Genomic DNA, 24,282 nt, shown 5'->3' on the forward strand with positions numbered 1-24,282 from the left:
TTTATCATGAGCAGGTACTGGATCTTGTCAGGTGCTTTTTCTGAATCTATTGATATGATCATATGTTTTTATCTTTTCTTTTATGATTTTGGTATTATGTCAATTGACTTGCAAATGTTAAACTATTCTTGCTTTCCTGGAATGAATTCTACTTGGTCATGGTGTATGATCTTTTTGATGAATTGTTAGATTTTATTTGGTAGCAGTTTGTTGAGGATCTTCACTTCTGTGTACATCAGGGATATCAGTGTAATTTTCTTTTTTATAGTGTCTCTATCTGATTTTAGTATTGGTGATATTTGCCTTATGGAAACTGTTTAGGAGTGTTTCTGTTTCTTAAAAGTTTGAAGAGGATTGGCAGTAGGTAATGGTTCAGGTTTAAAAGAAAAAATTGTTGGTGCCAGTAGCAAGAAGATGGATAAGGTTACTTTCTGCATAGTGGTCAATTTTCATGTAGTGTATCAGTTTTTCTTTTCTTCCTGAATATTTGAAGCTGTCTGTTTTAAAGCCTTAACATCAAACATTGCTATTTCCTATCTGAACCATGGATATCAGGGAAATAACTATTGGAAGCTTAATAAGTGATTTTCTTTATTCACTGTCACTGTCCCTGTCATTCTTTAATCATGATTACTGGAGCGGGTGCCAGTAGTGTCTCCATTTGTCCCGGCCCTGAGATTTTAGCATTGTAAATTTTATGCTCCACGAATGCGGCATGCCAGCTTTATTACTGCTTTGCTTTATTATTTTATGAAATTGTGACAGAGTACTTTATTCTTCATGTTAATTTATAGCAGTCATATTATAAAAACTGTACACTTAGAAATTGACCTTTATTTTCCACTTGAATCAATAGGAAAGCTTTAAAAACATATAGACAGTGTTCTTTTTTAAAGGCAAATTGGTTTTGGGGCCACACCCGGAAATCCCCAGGGATTACTTTTGGCTCTGAGCTTAGGGATCACCCTGGCAGGCCTCAAGGGACTATATGAGTTGCTTGGAGATAAAAACCAGGTCGACTGTGGGCAAAGCAAGTGAGTTACCTCTGTACTATCTCTCCAGCTCTGTAAAACATGTAAGTCACAATTTTTAGAAGAAGGTAAGCCATTTTAAAGTACTAGAGATAAAAAAAAATATAAAGTACAAGAGACTTCAGGGAAAGAATTCTAATCCTCAGCATCAAAGGATACATATTTCCATCTATTTTTATGTATTTATGCCATATAAATTAAATATATTATTTCTTATTACTAAAATATGTAAATTAAGCCCAAAGAGTACTTCCTTTTGAAATTAAAATCAAGAACTAAGCAATATGTCACCATTAAATATTTTAAACATTTTAAATGTTTTCACAAATTTTAATCAACTATTACCCTTTACAACACACAGATAGTACAGTTTAGTTTCGTTCTTAGTTAAGTTAATGGTGGTTCTGTTATTTTTTAAAAAAGAAATAATCCTTCCCTTTTATATTATGACTTCTTCATTTTTATGTTATTTGTGATTTGGACAATGATAGCTACTCTAGGATGCTTATAAACTACCATATTATCTACTCTCTCAGATGTTTCCATGGTGATGATGTACCTCTGAATTAATATGTTTCTCATGGCTCTCAATAACATTGTGTTAAGATCTGTTTTGTATTTCTTGTTTCCATAAGCTTATTTCTGTGGGGTTAAGTGACATTTAAATTCTCACATCTTCCTAGGAGTTGAACATGCAGGCATGCTGTTGAATTGTATTTTGTCTTTTGAAAAATAATTACATGTAGGACAGAGATATAACTCAGTGAGATGGAATGCATGCTTAGCATGCAGGAGGTCTTGGTTTTTTCCTTCAGCACTGCATGTTCCCCTAAGTACCACAGGAGTGACCCTTGAGCACTGACCTGGGAGTTTTCCCTTCCAGCTGTGGTCCCATGCCAAACCAAAATTAAAATTTTGTGTTGTTTGCCAAGCACTATGAATATTTACACATGAGCACTGAATATTTAACAGATATTTTATAATTTAATAATTTTATTAAAATACATGAGTTTGTATAGAAATTTCTTTTGTCATTTGACAATCTTTTACAAAGATTTATTTAAAAATAAAAAAAAATAGGGACCAGAAACGTGTTTTATGGTAGGGCATTTGCCTGCCATATGTAAGACCTGGTTCAGTTCCTGGTACTGACGTCGTCTCCCCACACCCTACTGGGTATGGCTCCAGACATCTCCCTAACACCGCTGAGTGTGTTCCCACAGCAATAAAAAATGAAATAAATTAAAATATAAAGTAAAATAATTAGGTCTTACATAGGCAAGCACTGTGCATTTATAAAGAAGTAGATAGATGAATATAACTTAGGTGTCTCATAAGAAAAATTTAGGAGCTGTGGAGAAAGCCCAAAGAACTGGAGTGCATACTTGGCATGTGAAGGGCCCCAGTTCTAATCTTCCACATGACCTCCCTAACACAAAATAGGGAGACCTGGCGCCCAGCACTGCTGGGGAGGACTCCCCTGACCCCTGCAAAGAAATAAACTCAGATACGTTTAGGCTCTTCAATCTCTTCTCCCTTGAATATCTATATCATTTGCTTTTTTGCTGTCTCTTTTTTTTCTTATTTTTTCAGGCTTGTGATCTCTCTTGAACACATATTTATTCCCTTATCTCCCCTTGTATCTTTCTAAATAAGTTTTGTTCAATAAAAAATGATATTGTTTTACTCAAAACATTTGGATACATTTTTAAAAGATGAAAAGATAAAATGGAAGTAAAATTAGGATTGTGAAAGTTAAGGATTCTTTTTCAATTCCATAAACAAGTGAAATCATACAGTAGTTGTATGACTTTCTCTGACTTCTATTCCTTGTAGAAGGCCCTCAAGTTTTATTCTTGTTGCAAATGGCAGGATATGCTTTTTTGTTATAACTAATTAAATTTCCATGGTATAGTTATGCATTCCAAAACAACGGGCTAAGTTCTGAGAAATGCTTCATTAGGAATTTCATCATTTTCTGAACATCATAAAATGTGATTGCACAAATCAAGATGGTGCAGGTTATTGACACTTAGACAATATACAGGAACAGCATTTGTAAATGTTGCCTATTGTTTCTACAATGTCATTATATGACTCAAAAACCAAAAAGCTTTTACATTGCCTGTGTTTATATTTATTGCTATATTGAGTACTTTCTATAGGACTCTTCTTAGAAGTGAAATACTGTATGATTAGAAAGAAATTATTATACATACAGTCAGGGTTCCTTATACAACTACTGTACTCATTTATTCTCAGAATCAGTCTATGTTCATTCATTCACTGTGTTTGCTGTAACTTACTGAATAGTCCTTTGATGATAGTCATTTAAATTGTTTCCATTTCTTAAATTATTACAATGATCTTGTGATAATGTAAATACCTTGCCTTGAACATGTAGAATTATAATGTAAATTACTGGGTCAAAGGGAATATACAACTTCTATTCTCTCTAGAATCATATGAGTGTGCTTATTTTCTTAAACCCATCATCCATCATGTAACTTTAATCTAGCGGTTTCACTCCCCCAGAGGACCCCGAGAAAGTGATATTCTCATATGTTTGTCTCATCAGCAGCACATTTGTAAGAAAATTCCCAGTTGTTTTAAGAAATACCCTGGTAGTTCTATGAAATCCCTAACTCGACTTCAGTTTCATTTCATATTAAAAACATTTGTGAAATCCATGTCACTTCTTGTACATACATCTGTATGGAATATTTATAGGTTCTTTCTTCTCTTTATATAATAGTAAAAAATGCTTAATTTTTATTTTACCTCCAACAATTCCCCTTGGTATGATTCTATAAGCTCCATCGACAAGCACTTTTAAGCACGTCCTATAATGTGATTAAGATTCAGGTTTTGTTCAATAATATTTATATGTTTAAGGACAACAATGTAAGATGATCAGATACCAAATGAGTTAATACTCAGTTATGGTTGTCCCAAAAAACACAAATTCCAGGTACTCTAGAAGTGTTTGGAGAGTCTTGCAGCTCACCATTTGCATTACACATTTCTCACCAAGTTCCAGACCTTTATAGTCTTCTCTTTACTTTCATTTCCTTAACTATTTTAGTGAAGTCATTTATCTTGCTGGGCTGGAGCAATAGCACAGCGGGTAGGGTGTTTGCCTCGCACGTGGCTGACCCGGGTTTGATTCCTTCGCCCCTCTCGGAGAGCCTGGCAAGCTACTGAGAGTATCCCGCCCACACAGCAGAGCCTTGCAAGCTCCCCATGGCGTATTCAATATGCCAAAAACAGCAACAACAAGGCTCACAATGGAGACATTACTGGTGCCTGCTCAAGTAAATTGATGAACAGTGGGAGGACTATAGTACTATAGTGCTCCAACCCCAGCCCAATATCTAATTCATTATACCAAAACCTGAAATTGGACCAGGTAGAGCCAGGGGAGAAATATGTTAATCAAATAGATAAATATTAGATTCTTTTCACTTGGGTATTTGCATAAACAGAGATTATTTTGTTTTAGGGTCCCTGCTTATTGCTCAGAAACTGAACATGAAGCCTTGTTACCATCAGCATTTATTTCTATTTTATAAATACATGGTTTGAAATTTATTTTTTAAAAAAGAAGCAGTGAAAATACTGTTTTCCTTCTCTGGGTTGATGGATGAATTTCATCTGAAAAGAATACAATGGGTCAACAGATAATTGTGATAAAAAGGCCACATACAAAGACCACATACAGAGATCTTAGATAATCAGTCCTCTGTGCCTGGAATTTAGACAGTCACACTGGTAGAAGTGATGAAACTTTCTCCTTTTCCTTCTTATCTGCTTGTGCATGTTTTTCATATGCAGAAAGTTCAGTAATTTTCCACAAGAAAATTTACTCTTAAAAGATTTACAAGTGGCAATTTAGTAAAATCTCAAAGCAAACAAGAGTAAAGCATGTGTATTTTTACATCTAGATTCTGAGCTCTTAGATTGTAGGAACTAACTCAGGTCCAAGTAATAGTGTCAAGATCTCTCTTGGTTTTCTTGAAAGTTGTCACCTCTATTAAGTTGACTTTGCTTTTATTACCGTGACAGCTCTCTTGCTCAAGGCATTATTAAATCATTTGAGGAGGATTGTTGTCAAAACCTGTAGCCCATTTCTGGGACCTTTTATGTGGTGGCACAACTGCAATAATCAAAGATATATTCAAGTTTAGAAGTTACCAGCAACTTTTTAAAACCCTATTTTCAGTAGAATGAGTCAATGAGTCTTTCCATTATTTAGAAGTTATGGATAAGAAGTAATCGACAAACAGGGGAGATGGCATCCAGCTCTAGTGCCATCTCTCAGGCACTGCATGACCCTTATTGCTGCGTGTGTTCCTGAAGGTCTAAAGAGTACTGGTAGGATGGTTCTAGTGTCCCTAGAACCACAGAGCCTGTAACTCTCAGCAGCTTTGTAAGTCAGTGCATCCTCAGGCCTTAGCAGTCAACCTAGCACATAGTCCAATTGACTGAGAATCACCGAGAGAGGTCTCCGTATCCTCCACCCTCCCAGCACAGTTCGGGAGTCCCTCCCCACACAAATAATAATTAAGGCTGATTTTGTTTGTTTGTTTGTTAGAATGGAAAGTATGCAAGAGTCAGCTCCTGAGACAGAATGAAATATGAGAGAACATAAAGGTCATCATTTTAGGACTTCTTAGACTTTTGAGATCAACCTGATATTTCTACTTTTTTGGTGTCTGTTTCATATACATAATGCCTAAATTTCCCTGAATAAGGTTATATATAATAATCTTACAGTATAAGTATTATATAATCTTGGTAGAAATAAACACATTTAAAATGACAACTCAATCTCATATATATTTTTCCCATTATAATGATAATAAGGGTTAATAAACTCACAGGAACAAAGCATATAAGGGAACCTGGATTGACCACATGTAAAGCAAGTGCCCTACATGCTGTGCTATCTCTCCAGCCCACAATACATTCGTGTTTGTAGTTATTTTCTTTTTACTCTTGGCCTGGAGTGATAGTACAGCAGGTAAGGCATTTGCCTTGCACACAGCCTACCGGATTCGATTCCTCCACTCCTCTCGGAGAGCCCGGCAAGCTACCGAGAGTATCTTTCCCGCCGGCAAAGCTTGGCAAGATACCCGTGATGTATTTGATATGCCAAAAACAGTAACAATAAGTCTCACAATTTGTTGTGAGGCATTACTGGTACCCGCTTGAATAAATCAATGAACAATGGGAGGACAGTGCTGCAGTGAGAATATTCTCGGGTGCAAGGAATGTCATCATGAGTAATATTTTTACTAATTTTAACAAAATTTTGTAAGATTTGTTTCTCAACGGAGAGCAATAATTGACCATTATTAGCAGTGGATAATAATGTCAGCTATAATGCTGTGTTCTCACTAATGATGGGGGCTGTTACATTCTTCACACAGTAATTAGGGAAACATTGCATAATCCAGGCATGTTATTGTGATGACTTAAGTCAGAGTGGCACAGATAGAAGTGGTTATATTCTGGGTCTGTTTTGAAAAGAGCTGACAAAACTTTATTATAAGTTGATTAAGAATGTAAGAGAAATTGAGACACATTACTGTCTCCATAATTGTCAACCAGGATGGCAGATAACTTGGAGTAATCATTTACGAGAATGGGAAGATTGTTGGAAAATCATGTTAGTTTATTTAAATAAAATTAGGGGTTCCGTATAGACATACTTAGTTGATAAGTAGGAAGAGGTGTTAATATGTGGTTGATTTATAAATCTGGAGTTCAAAGGAGAATTATAAGTTGGAAATATAAATCTTACATGATTTTATATAACATTTTTTACATATAATTGTTATTTAAGTGTAAACATTAGATAAAATCCTCAAGGGAATGAGTGAGAAAAGAAAAGAGCAGAGGATCAAAGGATGACCCCAGCCATTACAGTGTTTAAAGGTTGAGAGATGGGGAAAATAAGCAAAGGAGATTGAGAAATAGCAATAAGCAATAAGACATAGCGGAAAACCTGAAGAGGGTAGTGCCTGATAGGAAATTTAAGAAATCATTTCCAAAAGAAAGAGGTGATCAGCTGTGTCAAATGCATTGATGCAGATGAGGATTAAGAATTACCATTAGATATAATAACATGGAAGTCAGTAATTAGTAACTTGCTAAGAGAAGTTTTGCTGAGGTAGAGTGGCAAAATTCAGGTGGTTTCAAAAATTAGAGAAGAGAAAGGAAAGATTAACAATTGGTGATTCTCTTGAGTGATTTCACTTAAGGAAAGAAGGGTATGTGGGAGTTAGATGGACAAGAATATGATATTAAGAGAATGATGTTATTTGGTTTTCTAAAGGGTAGAAATAAAAGAATGTAATGATGGAAAAACCTAGTGGAAAGGTAGACTTTGATGAAATGGGAGAGGGATGAAATTGTTGTACATTATTCTTACAGACAAGAGGAGGTGGGTTATGGTATTAAGTTTTGATAATTAAATGGACAAGGAGTCACTAAAAGAGGTCACAGAAAGAGGAGGAAATTCTGAGCATAAAAGTACAAGTGCCTGTAGATGCAGGAATGTGGTGGAAATCTATGGAACTTATGTGTTGATTGCTTCTTTTTTCAGTAAATAGCAATCATCTTCTCAAAATCTATGGGGAATAGATATTAAAGTTTGAGGAGAGAGTAGAAACCTTGAATAAATACTGTGACACAGTTAGGAGATTAAGTGTTCTTGAGAAATGAAGTACCATTTGTCAAAAATCCTTTCAGGGACCCTTGGGTTAGTAATGCCATTTTCAGCTCTTTTACACTGAACAAGTAAATTATTTGTTTAAGCCAGAGGTTCCATTAGCCAAGGAAGAATCACATATTAGAAAATGGTAGGGAGATTTGAAAAACAGTGAATTTTGAGATTGAAAGTAAACTGATCAACAAAGGGAGTGAGACATGATGGAAGTTTGGGATAGTCGAATGGTAATAATCTCAATGTGCTGTAGATCTTTTTTACATGAGTCAAAGGGTCAAAGTGAATTAATGATGGAAAAAGGCAGAATGGATGGAAAACCTTGAAATTGAGAATATGGTGAGTAGAAGGTGGTGGTAGTGAGTGGTGGGTGAGGTAATATGGAGAAGATAATTGGAGGAGATGACGTAAGAACCCAGAATTGAAAGGGTCACATAAATAGGTATCAATTTCACCAATAAGGGCTAAAATCTACAGGGACTGAGAGGGAAGACACCATGAATCAATAAAAGACTGTCAAGATGGATGGAAGGTGGTATAGTTAGTGACAGAAGAATAGAGTTATTTTTAAGTTAAAAAATGAATTTGCTGAGGAAGCACAGTGGGTAAAAGGAAGGAGGTGGAGGGGTGCCAATGATTGTAACAGTGGATTTGAACTTGTAACAGTGAATGCCTGAAACTCTCAGCAGCTTTGTAAATCAGTGAGCAATAATCATCATCATCATAAAATAATGGAGTAGCTTTTAATGAAGTGGGGAGTGGCACAGAGAAATACAGGATATGTTCCTCCACCTAAACATGCATCGGAACCTTTTGATAAGAACATGCAGCTCCTACATAAGAGGTTGCCTATATCTGCAGTGGGAAGCAGTTTCTCAGTGAAAAATGGTGAAGAAAATCTTGTAAGAAGAGATTGGAGAGAGGTTGTTGCTGTGGCCAGGTACATTCCAGAGGGCATCAAAGGGCAACTAGATAAAGAGAATGGTGGGAGAAGAACAACTCTATGGGGTTATTGAACTAGAGAGGAGTGGCAATTTGAGCATCTTAAGTGAGAGGAACTCCCTAAGTGAGAGGAACTCTCACTTAAGAGCATGGTAAGTAAGATAAGAGGCCTGATTAGATTTCTCTTCCTAATTTGAAGAAGATTACCATGATGAGGCTGTTTATATTGATAAGTAGGTGTCCTCTCGCTAGGAACAAGCTGAATTTGTGACTCAAGCATATGAAGCTGTGCAGGTAAAGACAGGGAGCAGGGACAGTGGTCCCTGCTTTCTAATGATGGAGTCTGACTAAGAGATAATGACGTCTCACGCTCAGATTGTGAAAGTGGAGAGAAAGAAAACAGAAACTGTATAGATGGCTTTTCGGCAGATGCTGTAATATATAGCAAGAATATGAGACTATCTACCTTGCTGATCTGTTTTTTGGTAGTGTTGTAGACATTGGAATCTTTAATTTTTAATATTTTTTGAGCTACAACTTAGAAATACAGCCTTAAAATTACCAGTATAGCTCGTCTGGGGTGTTTCTGAGACATACACATTTTAAAACTAGTCTGGCTATTTTCTTCTTAAATAGTTAGTCCTTGCTTTGACTGTAATGGAGAGGAACACTTCTTTCTCTGTTGATTATCCACCAGAAGATTCTCTAGGGATTCCTTTTAATTGCTTTGGTGTAGTATTTTCCATGGAATTGGTGGCTTTCAAAGTGGTAATGAATCATAGTGATCAAAATATAACAACATGCCATTTTAAATTGCTAGTGTTTTATAAGAATATTTGTACATTATTAATTTTATTGAATTTTAATATTTTATTTTTTATTACAATAAGCCTCAGATATCCTAACTTGCTTGATTTGGGAATACCCAGTCATTAAAAAAAATCTTTGATTCTGCTCCAAAACCAGACTTAGAATAAATATTATTTAGTAGAAATAGGATTCTATAAATAAAAGAATGACAGTGACCTTCTCAACTCTTGTCTAATTAAATTTCTCTGACATATACATTTAAAACACCCTGGAATTAACAATAGATTACGATTTCCTCAGTTGGGTATAATCAAAACAGCCTCACCTGTACTCAGTCAATTATACAGAAAATCTCTTGTATGTGACGAAGCAGGAAAATAATTTTTATGCTTATAAATAATAAAATAATAAAATTTAAATGTACTTAAGTTGATTTCTTGGATTAATTTCACATTTTTGGTTTCCCTTTTTTAAAAAACAAAATAGGAATTTTAAATGTAATTTCCACACATGAATCATTGTATATTAAGTACCAGTACCAGTAACTGGTACTTAATATACAATGATTCATGTGTGGAAATTACATATAAATAAATAAGAAAGTAATAAAATTTAAATGTACTTAAGTTGATTTCTTGGATTAATTTAATTATATGCCTATAAAAAGAAGGCAAGAGTATGGGGTGGGAGGAATGTATAGGAGGGAGGGAATGGAAATTGTACTTTCTTTGAAAGTTTTCCAATTTTCTAATTCTTATAATTTCTAATTTCTCTTAATATAATACTGAAATTTGAATTCTTGAATCTTCTGTTTTCCCAGATCTGGTTTTTAAAACTCCTTTTTGTAACTTAAATTCCTAATGAAGTCTCTAATTTTTTATTCAGAGGTCATGGTCTGTGGAACTTTTTCCTATTTCAAAACTGAATGGGTTCAAAGCTATCTCAGGCATATATGATCCTTTTGCATTTGTGTCATCCAAAATGCATTATTTGCATACTTAAGTTAGACAAGATTTTCATCTTGTGCAGCACTGAATGATAGCATAAGAAGACATGATTCGCCTGCTGCCATACAGTGAATTATTTTGTACACAAGGTGCGTGGCGTTTCTGCTTCGTGTAGTGAGAGCTAGGGCACTGCTACATTTGGAAGGTACAAAATGCCCTCTGGTATAAGGATGGAAATGGTTTAGAATTCAACTGGAACTGTCTGCTAGTAACTTTGGTGCTGTTTACATAGGTCTAGTTGTGTGGTTTCTTAGACTTCCACATAGCATGGTAGCTGGAGTTGAAGATAATTCCACATACAGGGGATTGGGGGATGCCAACGTTCAGTTGTTACACAGTTTTTCTTCTGCCTCATTAAATTTGCCACAGGACAGGCTCAGATTCAAGGGGAAGAGAAATGTTGTCCACTTTGCCCTGAGAGATGTGGCAAAGAACTTGTATTCCTATTTAATGAGCCACAGAACATCCTTTGGCCACAGAGTTGTCAGATTTTCTTGTATACGTGAAATTCCTCCAAGGATTATTGAAAAATCTAAATATCCATTGTAATACCAAGCTCAGTCTCCAAGTTTATCTTCGCATCTTCTGAATCAAATGCTAGTGTGAATAAAAGCTTCTTAGAAATGGTAATTTGGAAACAGACTCTTGAACTAAAGAGAAAAGTTATTATTTCAGACTGTTTGACTGGAGATACAGTCAAAGAAAATGAGGACAGAATGAGTACAGTCTGTATTTTTGGTGAAATGGGGGCTTTGGAGTAACTAGCAATCACTGATGCATTGCATTTTTTTTATTAATCCAGGTTTATATCTTTACCAGGTTTATATCACCATTTATATGTCCAAACTGTGCAAGTTTTAGAGAAAGCTGCATCAGAGGTGGTGTGTAGAGAGTGGAGTGATTGAAATCAGAACTTGGGATGTATTACATAAATGTTCTGGTTTAAATCCATAATTTAATTCCATAACAATTTGAAAAATTATCTTTATTTTAGAAATGGGTAACTTGTGTTCATAAATATTAAATCATTTGACCAAAGTCACACAGCTGGTAAATGGCAATTTGGCTGGAAATTAAAATATTTGATTTTGTCTCTGCACTCAAAAATCTTTTATATACTAGCTGTCTTTGATGTATGACAGTTGCCTACTAGAGAAATGATAATCTTTATTGTGACTGAAAATGTTTCTTCAATGTTTTTCCAGTATATCCAGAGTCTTCAACATTTTCTCCCTGCCCCATACTGTGCAAATGTTGGGGAAAGGCCTTTGAATGCATTTCTAGTTTCAGAAATAGCTACTTAGTATAAAAAATGGTGGTTTTTAGAATTTGAAAATAATTTTTCCTTTTACACAGAGAAGTATTTGCATGTCACTTTTAAGTAAGTTGCAAACATGATTTGAGTTCTACCTTACCAATATGCCACAAAATAAAATTTTTCATTGGTTAGGAGAGCCTTCGTTTTCTTACACTAAAAATTATTTAAATAGTTTCTTGCTTGTAAACAATGTTGACCTAAGAAAAAGAATTTAAATTATTTTTTATTATCTCTACTGTCAGAAGCTTTAGAATAAAGCTTATGTAGGTTCTAAGTTGATCATAGTAAAAGTTTGGGCTTTAAAAATGACATTTTAAATGCAAGGTTTTTAAGCCTCATAATTAAAATAACAATACTTAGCAGACTTTCATGAAACAGAACACAAAGCTAAATTGCAGAGGTTGTTTTTTGGCTTAAATTACATGGAACCCTTTCCAGCAATACTTGCAGATATAGAGGTCTGATTGAAATAGCTGCATAATTCCTGAGCAGAGCATTTTCTTTGCTGTAATTATGTTTGTGTGATGACTCATGCTCTCTTAATTCCTAGATTTTTATTTCAAAGAAAGATATTCTCTTGAAGTTTGATGATCTGGTAGACTCAATTTTTAAAAAATTATTATTGCCATTATTACTATTACACTACTATTTCTAGCACTACTGTAATTTCTTTACTCTAGGAAACAGCTTACATAGTGGCCTTTGATTTCACTTCTGTAGCATAGCTTTGCTCGTGTAAGAAGTAGAGAAGAGAACCCATAGAACCTACATTTGAGATGAGTTCTTCTGGCTCTGCAGACCTAAGCAGTGGAGATTTGGGGTGAAATTTTACGCTGGTCTTCACCACTGGCGCAGCTCAATTCCTCGCATGTGTCTGCTTATTTTTTAACTTCCTGCATCTCTTTCCTTCATCAACTGAATGATTTTATTCTTCAGGGTCTGCTAGTTCAGATTCCCAGGAGAGGGAACCTGGCAGACTCTTCTATATCATTGCTTCAGGATGCTAATTTTCCCCTCCCACTCCTGGGGAATTTGTTTGAGATCAAGGTTGGAAGACAGTCTTTTGAAAACATCTGGCTTGTATCTGCTTGAGGCAGATCTTTTACCTTGAGCTTCACTTTTTGTTAGACGCCTTTGGAAATTTGTCAATTTTCTGGCAATTTTGTGATGAAGGGGTAGGAGGTGGGGGAAAGAGACTGTTAGCTGTACAGTAATGATTTTCTCCATCTATTTCCTTCCCTGTAATATTTTCTTCTCTCTGAATCACCATGATATTCATGGTAGGTTCCAGAGCAGGAAAATCTTTTTTTTTTTTTTTTTTTTTTTTTGCTTTTTGGGTCACACCTGGCGGTGCACAGGGACTACTCCTGGCTCTGCACTCAGGAGTTACTCCTGGCAGTGCTTAGGGGACCATATGGGATGCTGGGAATAAAACCCAGGTCGGCCGCATGTAAAGCAAATGCCCTACCCACTGTGCTATCTCTCCAGCCCCCAAAACCATTTTTTAAATTTTATTGAATCACCGTGAGATAGTTATAAGCTTTCATGTTTGTGTTACAATCACACAATGATAAAACACCTATCCCTCCACCAGTGCACATTCCCCACCACCAATATCCCCGGTATACTAGATCAGGAAAATCTTGCTCAAAGACAAATGACCTTGTCAAAGGATTAGCACTGGTATGGCCAGGTCACGAAATTCACTCAAGCCATCATTGGGAAGATGAATGGAAGGGGTTTTTAATGAAGAGTCTACTGAGTTTTTTTGGGGGGGGGAGGGGGGGCTGGGGGGCGGGGGCTGCAGGAGGCTGGAGGAGGGTGCACACCTGGCTGTGCTCCAAGTTTATTCCTGGCTTTGAGCCCTGGGTTCAGTCCTGGCACTGCTCTGGAGACTATATAAGGTGCCAGTGATTGGACTAGGATCAGCCATGTATAAAGCATGCTCCTTAACTTGTGGTACTAGAGTTTACTGACTTTTTAAGAGATTCCCCCGCCCCCCCCCCTTGCCGCTTTTAACCTTGGGCTGTTTTTGTCTGCACGAGATGCTTAGAATTGATGCAGCAATGTTGGGGGCATAACAGAATCAATTGCATGAAAAGGCCATCTGTCACACTGATGGCAGAGCAGAGAGATGACCATATTCTTGGTCTCATTAATGACACGAGTTAGGTCATGAACCACTTTGGGGCTTGCCCTGAGTCAGGTGACAAATTACTCTGACATCATGGTGGCCTGCAGAATACTCTTTAAGCTATTCCAGATGTAGGAGACTAGAAAGAGTGTTCCCCTGCTACCCCTTGAACTTAAATCCCCAAGCACATGGTTTGCTAAATTACTTTAAAGTACTCATTGAGAAACAAGAGGAAATAAATTGGTGCACTTAGAATTGAGTTCAGTTGGGTGGAAGGATTGTACCACCTAATCCTGGGCTATATTTGTTAATGTGTCCTTTCTCTCTCTTTGTCATATTGATCTTGCATACTGATGGTGTGGGTACAAGGACTAGTGTTGTGATTTGGGCATGTTTCCTGGATGGAAAGTAACCTAAGCTAAGGATATCCAGATACAGATGAGGGAAACAAGTAGCCTAATCATGAACTGTAACTGTCATTTAGCTTCATAAAACTGATTTTTTGAGAAAGCTTAGATAGAGAAGGGAGCACCAAATAAAGGGTGTTGGGAGGTTCCTCTCAGGATGGGAAATACGTGATGAGAGTAGACTATAGACCGAACAAGATTGCCACTCAATGTCTCTTGCAAACCACAGCACTCAAAAGGAGAGAGATAACAAAAGGGAATGCCCTGCCACAGAGGTAGGGTGAGATGGGGGGATGGGGGGTGGGAGGGATACTGGGACTGGTGGTGGTGGAGAATGGGCACTGGTGGAGGGATGGGTATTCGATCATTGTATAACTGAAACCCAAGCACAAAAATTCGTAAGTCTACAACTGTACCTCATGGTGTTTCACTAATAAAAATTTAAGAAAAAAAAACCTGATATTTTTGCAGTATTTTGAGCACAAAAAAATATGGGGCAGGAATGGGAATCTGTAGTAGTTTGTCACTAGGAGAGTTGTACAGCTTTTAATTGGTGACATATGTTTTGTATTGTTTTGGGTTTTTTTTTTGTAGGGGTCTTTTGTTTTTGTTTTTTAGCCATATCCAGCAGTTCTCATGGTTTACCCCTGGCTCTGTGCTCAGGGTATCAGTGCTGGTGGACCATAAAGGTTCACCCAGGTCAGCTGCATCCAAGACTAGCCCTCTGGCTCAGGTGGGTCTTTTTTGTTGTTTTGTTCCAGGGCCACACCCAGTTGTGCCGCTCCCTGCAGTGCTCAGGGGATTATGTGCTGTGGCTCCAGCATGCAAAGCATGGTCCAGCCCTTTGAACTGTCTACCTGTAGCTGGAGACTTTTTTGATTTCTTTTGTCTGAAGTACCATGATTTACAAAACTTTTAATAGCAGAGTTTGTGGCTTTCAATATTCAATTCAAATGTACCACCTGTGTCAGCATCCTTCCACCAATGGTCTAAGGTTCCTCCCTCTTCCACAGCACCACCTTAAGAAACTTTTTAAAAAGATATTTATTATAGTTTGGATCAGAAACTTACAATAGTGTTGACTTCTGTGGTTTGATGTCTGTGGTTACCTCACTTCTAAACCATGTAAATGGCCAAGACTCTTGACTAATGCCCTTATGTTACTACCAGTCTGTCTCCTCATTCCTACTAAAATCTGCCCTTCTTCCTTTGAGTTATCCTTTTCATAAGGGTTTGCTGTCTTTGATACATTTCATTCTCTCCTCTATTACTCTATATATGTACAACTGACAGTGAGAACACCAGGCATTTGTCTTTTTCTGATTTACTTCAAATCACATGAAACCACTCAGTTTCATTAGGATTGTAGCAAATTGCATGACTTCATTTTTTTTCTTATTGGTGATAGTATTCTGAAAATATTTTTCATCACTGTAATTGATGTGTGGTTGTGGGGTGAGATAGGCAGCTAGTGGTTAAAAGCCATAAAATATTCCTAAGACAGAGTTATTTGACCCAAATGTAAATGGTTTCAAAGCTGAGAAACTCTGGGTGTCACCAATAGTGATTTATTTAAGATGGCAAAAGTTGTAAGTTGCATATATATATAGAATATCCTGAATATCTAGTGTCTATATAGATTTATTATCTGAATATTATTATCTTATGAATATATTGTGGCTACCACAATTATTTAAAAAAGAAACCTAAAAATAATTGGGATGATTTTGTCTTGGTTATCTTTAAACCATTGTGAAAAACATTTCTAAGATTGCTGAATGTCTATTAATAAAGACTTTAGAAATGTACTGCTCATGTATTATTTCTATTGATTAATGTGAATTTATTTACACTGTAATGCTTAAAAAATGGAAAGGCTTAGGACTTTGAGGGATCTTCCAAGCAGTGTTCAGGAAGCCTGGGGCTTGTCTGGCTGTGAGGCCACCTGTCATGCTCAGCAACACAGGGACATGGTGTGGGAGGCAAACAGGGATGACTGCAGAAGGACAAGGGCAGGTACCTGGGATTGTCTCTCTGGTTCCAGAGACTTAAGACTTTTTATGGAATTTATGTCTAAGGCATCTCCAATAAAATGGAAATTTCTTCACTTGAATAGAATGTGACCAGAAGTATATGTGAAATAGTGTAAACATCTTAAAAGTTTATAAGAAGGTTGTCGTTTAGGCGGATTTCACAGAGGAATTGTTTCACATTCTGCTGTATTCCTTTTTATGTCTTTGAGCTTTCTTTTCTCTTTTGACTTTTTCGATGGAAACATATTTTGCTAGCTAAAATCTCACACATAGTCCATAAAGAAATGGTAAATGCTGGCATCGAATTGAAAAGCTAAGGTTTAAAAGGAAAGATAAAAAAAAACTCTAAAGTTAAAAAAAAAGATATTTTAGAACACTGGAGCACATGTTTTGCCTGAGTGAGAACTCGATTTTATTCCGCAGTGCCTCATAACCCTGCTGAGCCTGCAGGGTGCTGTACTGGTGGTCCCAGTTCTGTGGGTTGTGGTCACTTCCAACACTGGGGCCCTGAGCAGCATTGCAGCACCCAGCCAAGCTTTGGAAAGTCCAACCCAGTTAGTCTGGTATCACCAGAACAGGTCCCAGACCCCTGAACATTGCTTAGGAACTACCTCCCTGCCATATCTATTTCCTCCCAATAGGAAAGCAAGATACGGTACTTTATAATAGTGGTGAACTTATGGTAGTTTCCTAGAACTGATAAATTAGATGAGCAGAATCAGGTCTGCTAAGAAATGGAGTGACTTCCGTGGTTTAATCAGTTCAGCATTATGTTATTTTAGTGCTACTGAGCCACTTGCCTCTGTGTGTGTGTGTGTGTGTGTGTGTGTGTGTGTGTGTGTGTGTGTGTAAGAGAGAGAGAGAGACAGACAGACAGAGACAGAGACAGAGACAGAGACAGAAAGATAGAGACAAAGACTGACAGAAAGACAGAGAGAAGGGAGAAAGAGTACTGTTTTAAAATCTGTGGAAAGGAATCATTCAGTTGGTATGTATAACTGTGATTTTTTTCAACTGCCACACATTTTCAGCATCCTCTTTAACCATCATTTCCTCTTGCTGTTGCAGTGACTTGCTGTCCTCTGAATACATAGAGAGACACATTGAACATGGAGGGAAAACTGTGGAGGTGAAAGTAAGTGATATTTGCCTCACTTTTAGGGGGAATTGCTTTAAAATCTTTTAAATATGGATTGTGATTTTAATTTTCAGCGATGATTCTAATATACAGTTTTGGACTTTGTTGTATCTCAAAATGTATCTTGGACTTGTGAAAAGAAAAGGGAACTTTTTATTATAAGGAAAATAGTTCCTGAGATCTGGAACTATTTTCTCAAGCCCACTGGGTTTGAGCACATCACAGATTTGATGTCTGACACCACATGGACTCCTGAGCTCTGGTGGGAGGCATAGCCTAGCACTGAGATTGGAGTAGCCCCTGAAACATGCTGGGTGTGGCCCTTTAATAAAATATTTGATCCCCAGAGATTTAAAATGCTAAAAATAAAAATTTAAAAATATAAGATTAGTGAACAGTAGGAATTTTTGGAATTATGTTTTATGGGATTAATATACCTGCCAGTCTTAATTTTTTTTTAAATCATGCTACTGGAAATATTTATGAAATTTGCCTTAAGGTTTGCACTGAGAAGCATTACGTAAAATCTTGTGTCTAGGATGTGTCTAGACCTTTGCATGTAGTTGGAAAAGACTTTCTCCTAGTAAAACTGTCAATTTCTGAGGTATATAGCGAAGTTCCAGAAAATTTTAATACCTGAAGACAGAAATCTCAGGCTAAACACAAGATCACTCACAAACAACTTCTAATTATAGCAATACAATTGTGTGTTTTTTCCAAACTACTGCCTGAGTAATATGAGTGAAATAAAACCCTGTCTGAGACTTTCTTTAGGCCAGTGTTTAGTGAATTTTAGATATGTGCTTTATTTTCTTCTATAATGTTCAGACTATTTTACCTTATTAGAATTATAATACCATGTATTTTTTTCTTCTTCTGATTATAAGTTTGATGTATACTAATTTTACAAAACTTGTATTTTTTGTAAGGACAGATAACAGCCTTAAATTTTATTTTCTTTTATTCTTTTTCTTTGCTCTGTGCACATATTTGTACTGTTACTTTTCATACAGTTGGTATGATTCATACTTAAAACACTATAACTTTATTTTTAAAGTAAACATTGTATCATATTATAAATATATTTCTCCCTTATTTTTCCTTAAAGCCTATTTTCTCTGTTTATTTAAATATATAAGTGTAATACGCTTTTCATTCAAATTAAACTGTTTCCTAGTCAAGGGACAGGATGAAGAGATTTAAGTTTTGCAATTATAGGCCAACTTAAAAGGAGAAAAATTTTGTTTTGTTATACAAAACTTAAGATATGTGTGGAACAATGCATATGCTGAAATTGATAATACTCTTTTTATTCCACACATATCTTAAGTTTTATATAACAAAACAAAATTTTTATAAACTTTGTGATAGTCCTTTTTCTGTTTTCTTTTGGTGGAGGTGGAGGAGTGCATGGGATATATTAAAGCAAATTCAAGATATTGAGGCAGTCAATATCTTGAAGATAAAGATATACACATATCTTTAAAATATATATAAACACATATCTATACACATATCTATATATATATCTTATATAGATATGTGTATAGATATGTGTTTATATATATTTTAAAGATATGTGTATATTTATATATAATATATACAGATATGTGTATAAATAGAATTCGAGTTTGTCTATGTATATTTCTAATATCTGTCTATACACATATCTCTTTGTACTCTAATAAATAAAAGACAAAATCAGTTAGCTTTTACAAGTGATATAAAATTATACAAGATTTCCAGAAAATAAAAGAAAACACCTCTAATCTGCTAAAACCACATAATCAGTTTGTTGGTTTATATCACTGGCTTATTGCAGAAAGGATATCAGAATTCTTCTAGGTATTGATATAGGAGAACAAAACCATTTTCCGGTTGGTTGGAAGAAATTTCTTTTTTTTTTTTTGCCCATTTTTTTTTATTATTAGTGAAACACCATGAGGTACAGTTGTAGATTTACAATTTTTTGTGCTTGGGTTTTGATTATACAATGATCAAATACCCATCCCTCCACCAGTGCCCATTTCCACCACCATGGGTAATATCCCTCCCACCCCCATCCCCACCATCCCACCCTGCCTCCGTGACAGGGCATTCCCTTTTGTTCTCTCTCTCCTTTTGGGTGTTGTGGTCTGAAAAAGAGGCAGTGAGTGGCAAACATGTTCAGTCCATAGTCTACTTTCGACATGCATCTCCCCTCCTGGGAGGATCCTCCAAACACCCTTTATTTGGTGCTCCCTTCTCTATCTGAGCTGCCCTTTCCCCTAGAATGCCCGGCTGGCCTCTAAGCTATGGAGTAATCCTCCTGGTGCTGATCTCAGCTATTCTTGGGTATTAATCTCATATTTTGTTTCTTTATATTCCCCAGATGAATGCAATCTTTCTATGTCTATCCCTCTCTTTCTGACTCATTTCGCTTAGCATGATACTTTCCATGTTGTACCACCATGACTTCATCTTTTCTAACAGCTACATAGTACTCCATTGTGTAGATGTACCAAAGTTTCTTTAACCAGTCATCTGTTCTTGGGCATTCAGGTTTCTGGTTGGAAGAAATTTCTTATGTTTACCATTCTCAGGCTCCTTTTATTGTCACCCCTGTTTATTTGACTTCTCTATTTTGCCTGATGCTTTTTTAAATGTAGGATGTATCTTTGTCCTTTGTGAAAGCATAGAGGAAATAAAACAGGCAGTTTGCTATTTCCGTTTCTGTCAGTGATATGATAAAATGCAAATCTGAGCATGGACAGTGGATCCAGCAAAATGTTGCCTGCCATCTCTATAGCAATGTTCCTTTTCAGAAACCTTTTCTGTGCTTAATCAACTGAGTGTACCTGACCGTGAGATTGGTATATACAATACCCAGAGTATTGACTTTACAGCACTGTCTTGCTGATTTTTTAGCTTGAGGTTTGCATTTTCTTTATTGATGGTTTGGTAAAACCCAACTTACAAAATCAGGGAAATGATAAATCTAAATTTAATTCAAACCTTAGGGCCAGAGGATGTTTCTCCCTTTAAGACATCCACTTTGAGTTCATGTACCCCCTGCTTTTATTTCTAGTTTTTTTAAAAAAAAATCAAGGTTCTCCTTGGCTTGTTTTTCCTCTTGAGAGTGCAAAAACCCTGTCCAATTCCTGCGCAATCAATGAAGTCAGTTGCAAGTTATTTTCTGCTCGTTCCATGGGTTGTGTCTTTGTGCTCTGCTCCACTGAGTATTTCTTTTACATAGACTTAGTTAGTTCTCCTTTCTTAAAGATTCAGAATATTCTTATACTTTTCACTATGCATTCTGAATCAGAAAATTATAACATTGTAGTGTTTAATATTTTTGTGTTTCTTCTGTCTGCTACCTTTAAAAATTAAAAAATTGGGCTGGAGCGATAGCACAGTGGTAGGGCATTTGCCTTGCACACAGCTGGCCTGGCCGAGAGGGGTTCAATTCCTCCGTCCCTCTCGGAGAGCTCGGCAAGCTACTGAGAGTATCTGGCCTGCATGGTAAAGCCACGGCAAAGCCTGGCAAGCTACCTGTGACATATTCGATATGCCAAACATAGTAACAACAAGTCTCACGATGGAGACGTTATTGGGCCCGCTCGAGCAAATCGATGAACAACGGGAGGACGGTGCTACAGTGAATCTCATTTATATTAACTTGCTAAAGCTGCTGTAATAAAGTATTGCAGTTTAGAGAGTTTAAACAAAAGATATCTATTTTTAATTTTTTGTTTGTAAATGGTGCTCAGGGCTTACTCCTGGCTTTGTGTTCCAGGATCACTCCTGGTAGGGTTCAGAGAACCGTATGAGGTGCTGCGAATTGAACTAGGTCAGCCACTGTGCAAGGCATGTACCTTAACCCATGTACTGTCTCTCCAAACTTCAGTAACAGAAACTTCTCTCATTCTGAAGGATAGAAGGTCAAGATCAAAATGGTTCAGCAGGGTTTGTTTCTTTTGAGGTGTCCTGGCTTGTGATGGCTGCCATCTGCCTGTGTCATCACATGACCATTTCTCTGTGTCTATCTGTGTCATAATTTCTTAGAATAACAACCAGGTCATACTGAACTAGTGGTGACTCTGATCTTCTGTTTATGTTGGTTACCTCTTTAAAGATGTGTCTGTCGCCAAAGATAGTTACAACCTGAGCTACTGGGGATTAAGATTTCAACACTATGAGCACAGTCCATAGGACCTTGCCCAGCACCTTCATGATTTTTTAAAGCATTGTCTTTCTCCATAGCAAAGTGGCAATAAAGTGCTAAAGGCAACACAATGAAAAAACTGACCCTCACAATTGAGTTTTGGGGAGGGGTTGAAAAGGAGGGGCATTGTGGTCCTTTGTGGGGAGGGAGGTAGAACAGGTAATGGGTGTGGCATTGGAACTATGCCATTAACAGTGTTGTAAAGAATTTCAATAGAACTTTAAACAAAATAAACTTTCTCTTGGACCTAAATATATGAGAGTGAATGAAATCAAGCAAAACTCTCTATAGGAGTCTTTTTTTTTTGTGGATTGACACAACAAGATCATATTTATCTTGGGGATGAAAAATTGAATTCAAGATAATTATCAAATCAGATTTAAACAGGAGCTAGAAACAAAGTCTGGTAAATGGATTTGCTCAGATTTCATGGAAACTTGTTAAAATGTTGGTGTGATGCATTTGATTGAGTATAAAAAGGAAAAAGAATTCTTTCACATTGTAATTTTATTTTAAAGGCTTTTAAATTATTAAAGCACTGATATAGCTCTGGTGCAGACATTACTAAGATGAACACACTCATGGCCACTATCCTATTTGGGAGGCCAAGCTTGGCCAGCTCTTCCAGGTTCCTCAGAAGGCTTGTGTACCATGTTATCTACCGTATATTCTATATCGTGTAACCTGGGATAGCCATAAAATTGAAATGTATTTTATTTAGATTGATTATACATCTAAATCATTTTGGTGGTACTAAATTATGATTTATTTGGACTATAAAGTAAATTTAATAAAACTCTAAATGATGGTCTACTCAAAGACCATTTTGATGGTTTTCTCATACTTGGTTAGGCATTTGGGTATTTCTTCTCTAAGTTAGTTACCTTGGGGATTAATATAGATATATGTCAATACACTGCCTATTTTATTTTTCACATCTTAAGAAAATATAGCACAGTGGTAGGGCGTTTGCCTTGCACGCAGCCAACATGGCCGACCCGAGTTCGATTCCTCCGCCCCTCTCGGAGAGCCTGGCAAGCTACCGAGAGTATCTCGCCCACATAGCAGAGCCTGGCAAGCTCCCCGTGACGTATTCAATATGCCAAACACAGTAACAACAAAGTCTCCAATGGAGACGTTACTGGGCCTGCTCGAAGAAAATATCCATAGGAGAGTTTTAGAACACAAGTCAAGTAATGTTAAATTATATATCACTGTCACTGTCACTGTCTTCCCGTTGTTCATCAGTTTGCTCTAGCTGGCCCAGTAACGTCTCCATTGTGACAGTTGTTACTGTGTTTAGCATATTGAATACGTCATGGGTAGCTTGCCAGGCTTTGCCATGAGGGCAAGATATTCTCAGTAGCTTGCCAGTCTCTCCGAGAGGGAAGGAAGAATCAAACTCAGGTCACCCCAGTTGGCTGCATACAAGGCAAATGCCCTACTCACTGTGCTATCGCTCCAGTCCAAATTATATATATATAAATAATGTTAAATTATATATATGTTAAATTATATATAATATATGATATATATTATATATGCATATATATGTCATAAGTATGTTTAGATGAGGAGGGTCATATTTTCTTGGTTAGAGTTATGATATATTATCAATGAAATATCATGACCAGTCATCCATACCATTTGTTCTGAGTATGTTTTTGTTAAATTTGTATCTCATTTCTGATCATTCAAAGTAATGCTGCTGCATATATTTTATATGAATTAATATTATTGCAAAACTGCCATATGCAAGCATGCCCAACTTGTCTCAGGATTAGCATCATTTTAATTAAGAATGGATGGATTCAGAGACACCCATTATATTTATTATCTTTTGACTGACAATTAACTGGTTACTACCCATCATTTAATTGAATTGAGTGCACTCAGAGATCACTGTGTCTCAAGTCTTAATTATGTCCATAGTGGCATTAATAAGAAGATGGATAAGAAAGTAGAGGAGAATGGGTCAAGGTTAGCATCAGGAAGTGGGTGAAGGAATTAGAGAGAGTGCTGTGTATTAGGGAGCAGGTGTCTGAGTAGAAAGTGTCTAATGGTGAGAGAGGATATTATGTTTTACCCTGATGGATTGATGGCATAATTTTCATTAAAGGGACAAGAGAGATAGTATTGTAGGTAAGGGACTTGCTTTACATCAGGCCAACCTGGATTTGATTTCCAACATTACCATATTTAGTGCCCTGAGTACTGTCAGGATTGATCCCTGAGCACATTCAGGAATAAATGCTGAGCATAGCCAGATGTATCCCTCTAATATATATTGTATCATATACTTATATAATATACACATACTTATGTGCTTTACACACATACACACACACACATATATATGTAATTGCAAGCTGAAATGACAGCTCTTATTTCTGGAAATAATATCAGAGAAATTAATATCAGCACAAATACTGGCCTACTTTGACCGTGAGTGTGGAAAGGTCGGACTACAGCTGAATTCCACAAAGACAGTGTTTATGTTCCTGACATTTCATTCGCTCTCAACGGGA

At 36.5% G+C, this 24,282-nt stretch overlaps 1 protein-coding gene across 17 annotated transcripts in view; it reads left to right on the forward strand.

The window, feature by feature from the left end:
* Positions 1-24,282, forward strand: part of ADAM22 (ADAM metallopeptidase domain 22) — a 264,012-nt gene that overhangs the window by 117,623 nt on the left and 122,107 nt on the right. For all 17 annotated transcript variants that reach the window (XM_056118006.1, XM_056118007.1, XM_056118009.1 and 14 more), the window contains exon 4: positions 17,481-17,547. In XM_056118006.1, coding sequence (XP_055973981.1) covers positions 17,481-17,547 — 67 coding nt within the window. The remainder of the gene's footprint in view (positions 1-17,480; positions 17,548-24,282) is intronic.

The sequence above is a fragment of the Sorex fumeus genome, unplaced genomic scaffold (genome assembly GCF_029834395.1).
Source record: "Sorex fumeus unplaced genomic scaffold, SorFum_2.1 ptg000037l, whole genome shotgun sequence".
In the NCBI taxonomy this organism is placed as follows: Eukaryota; Metazoa; Chordata; class Mammalia; order Eulipotyphla; family Soricidae; genus Sorex; species Sorex fumeus.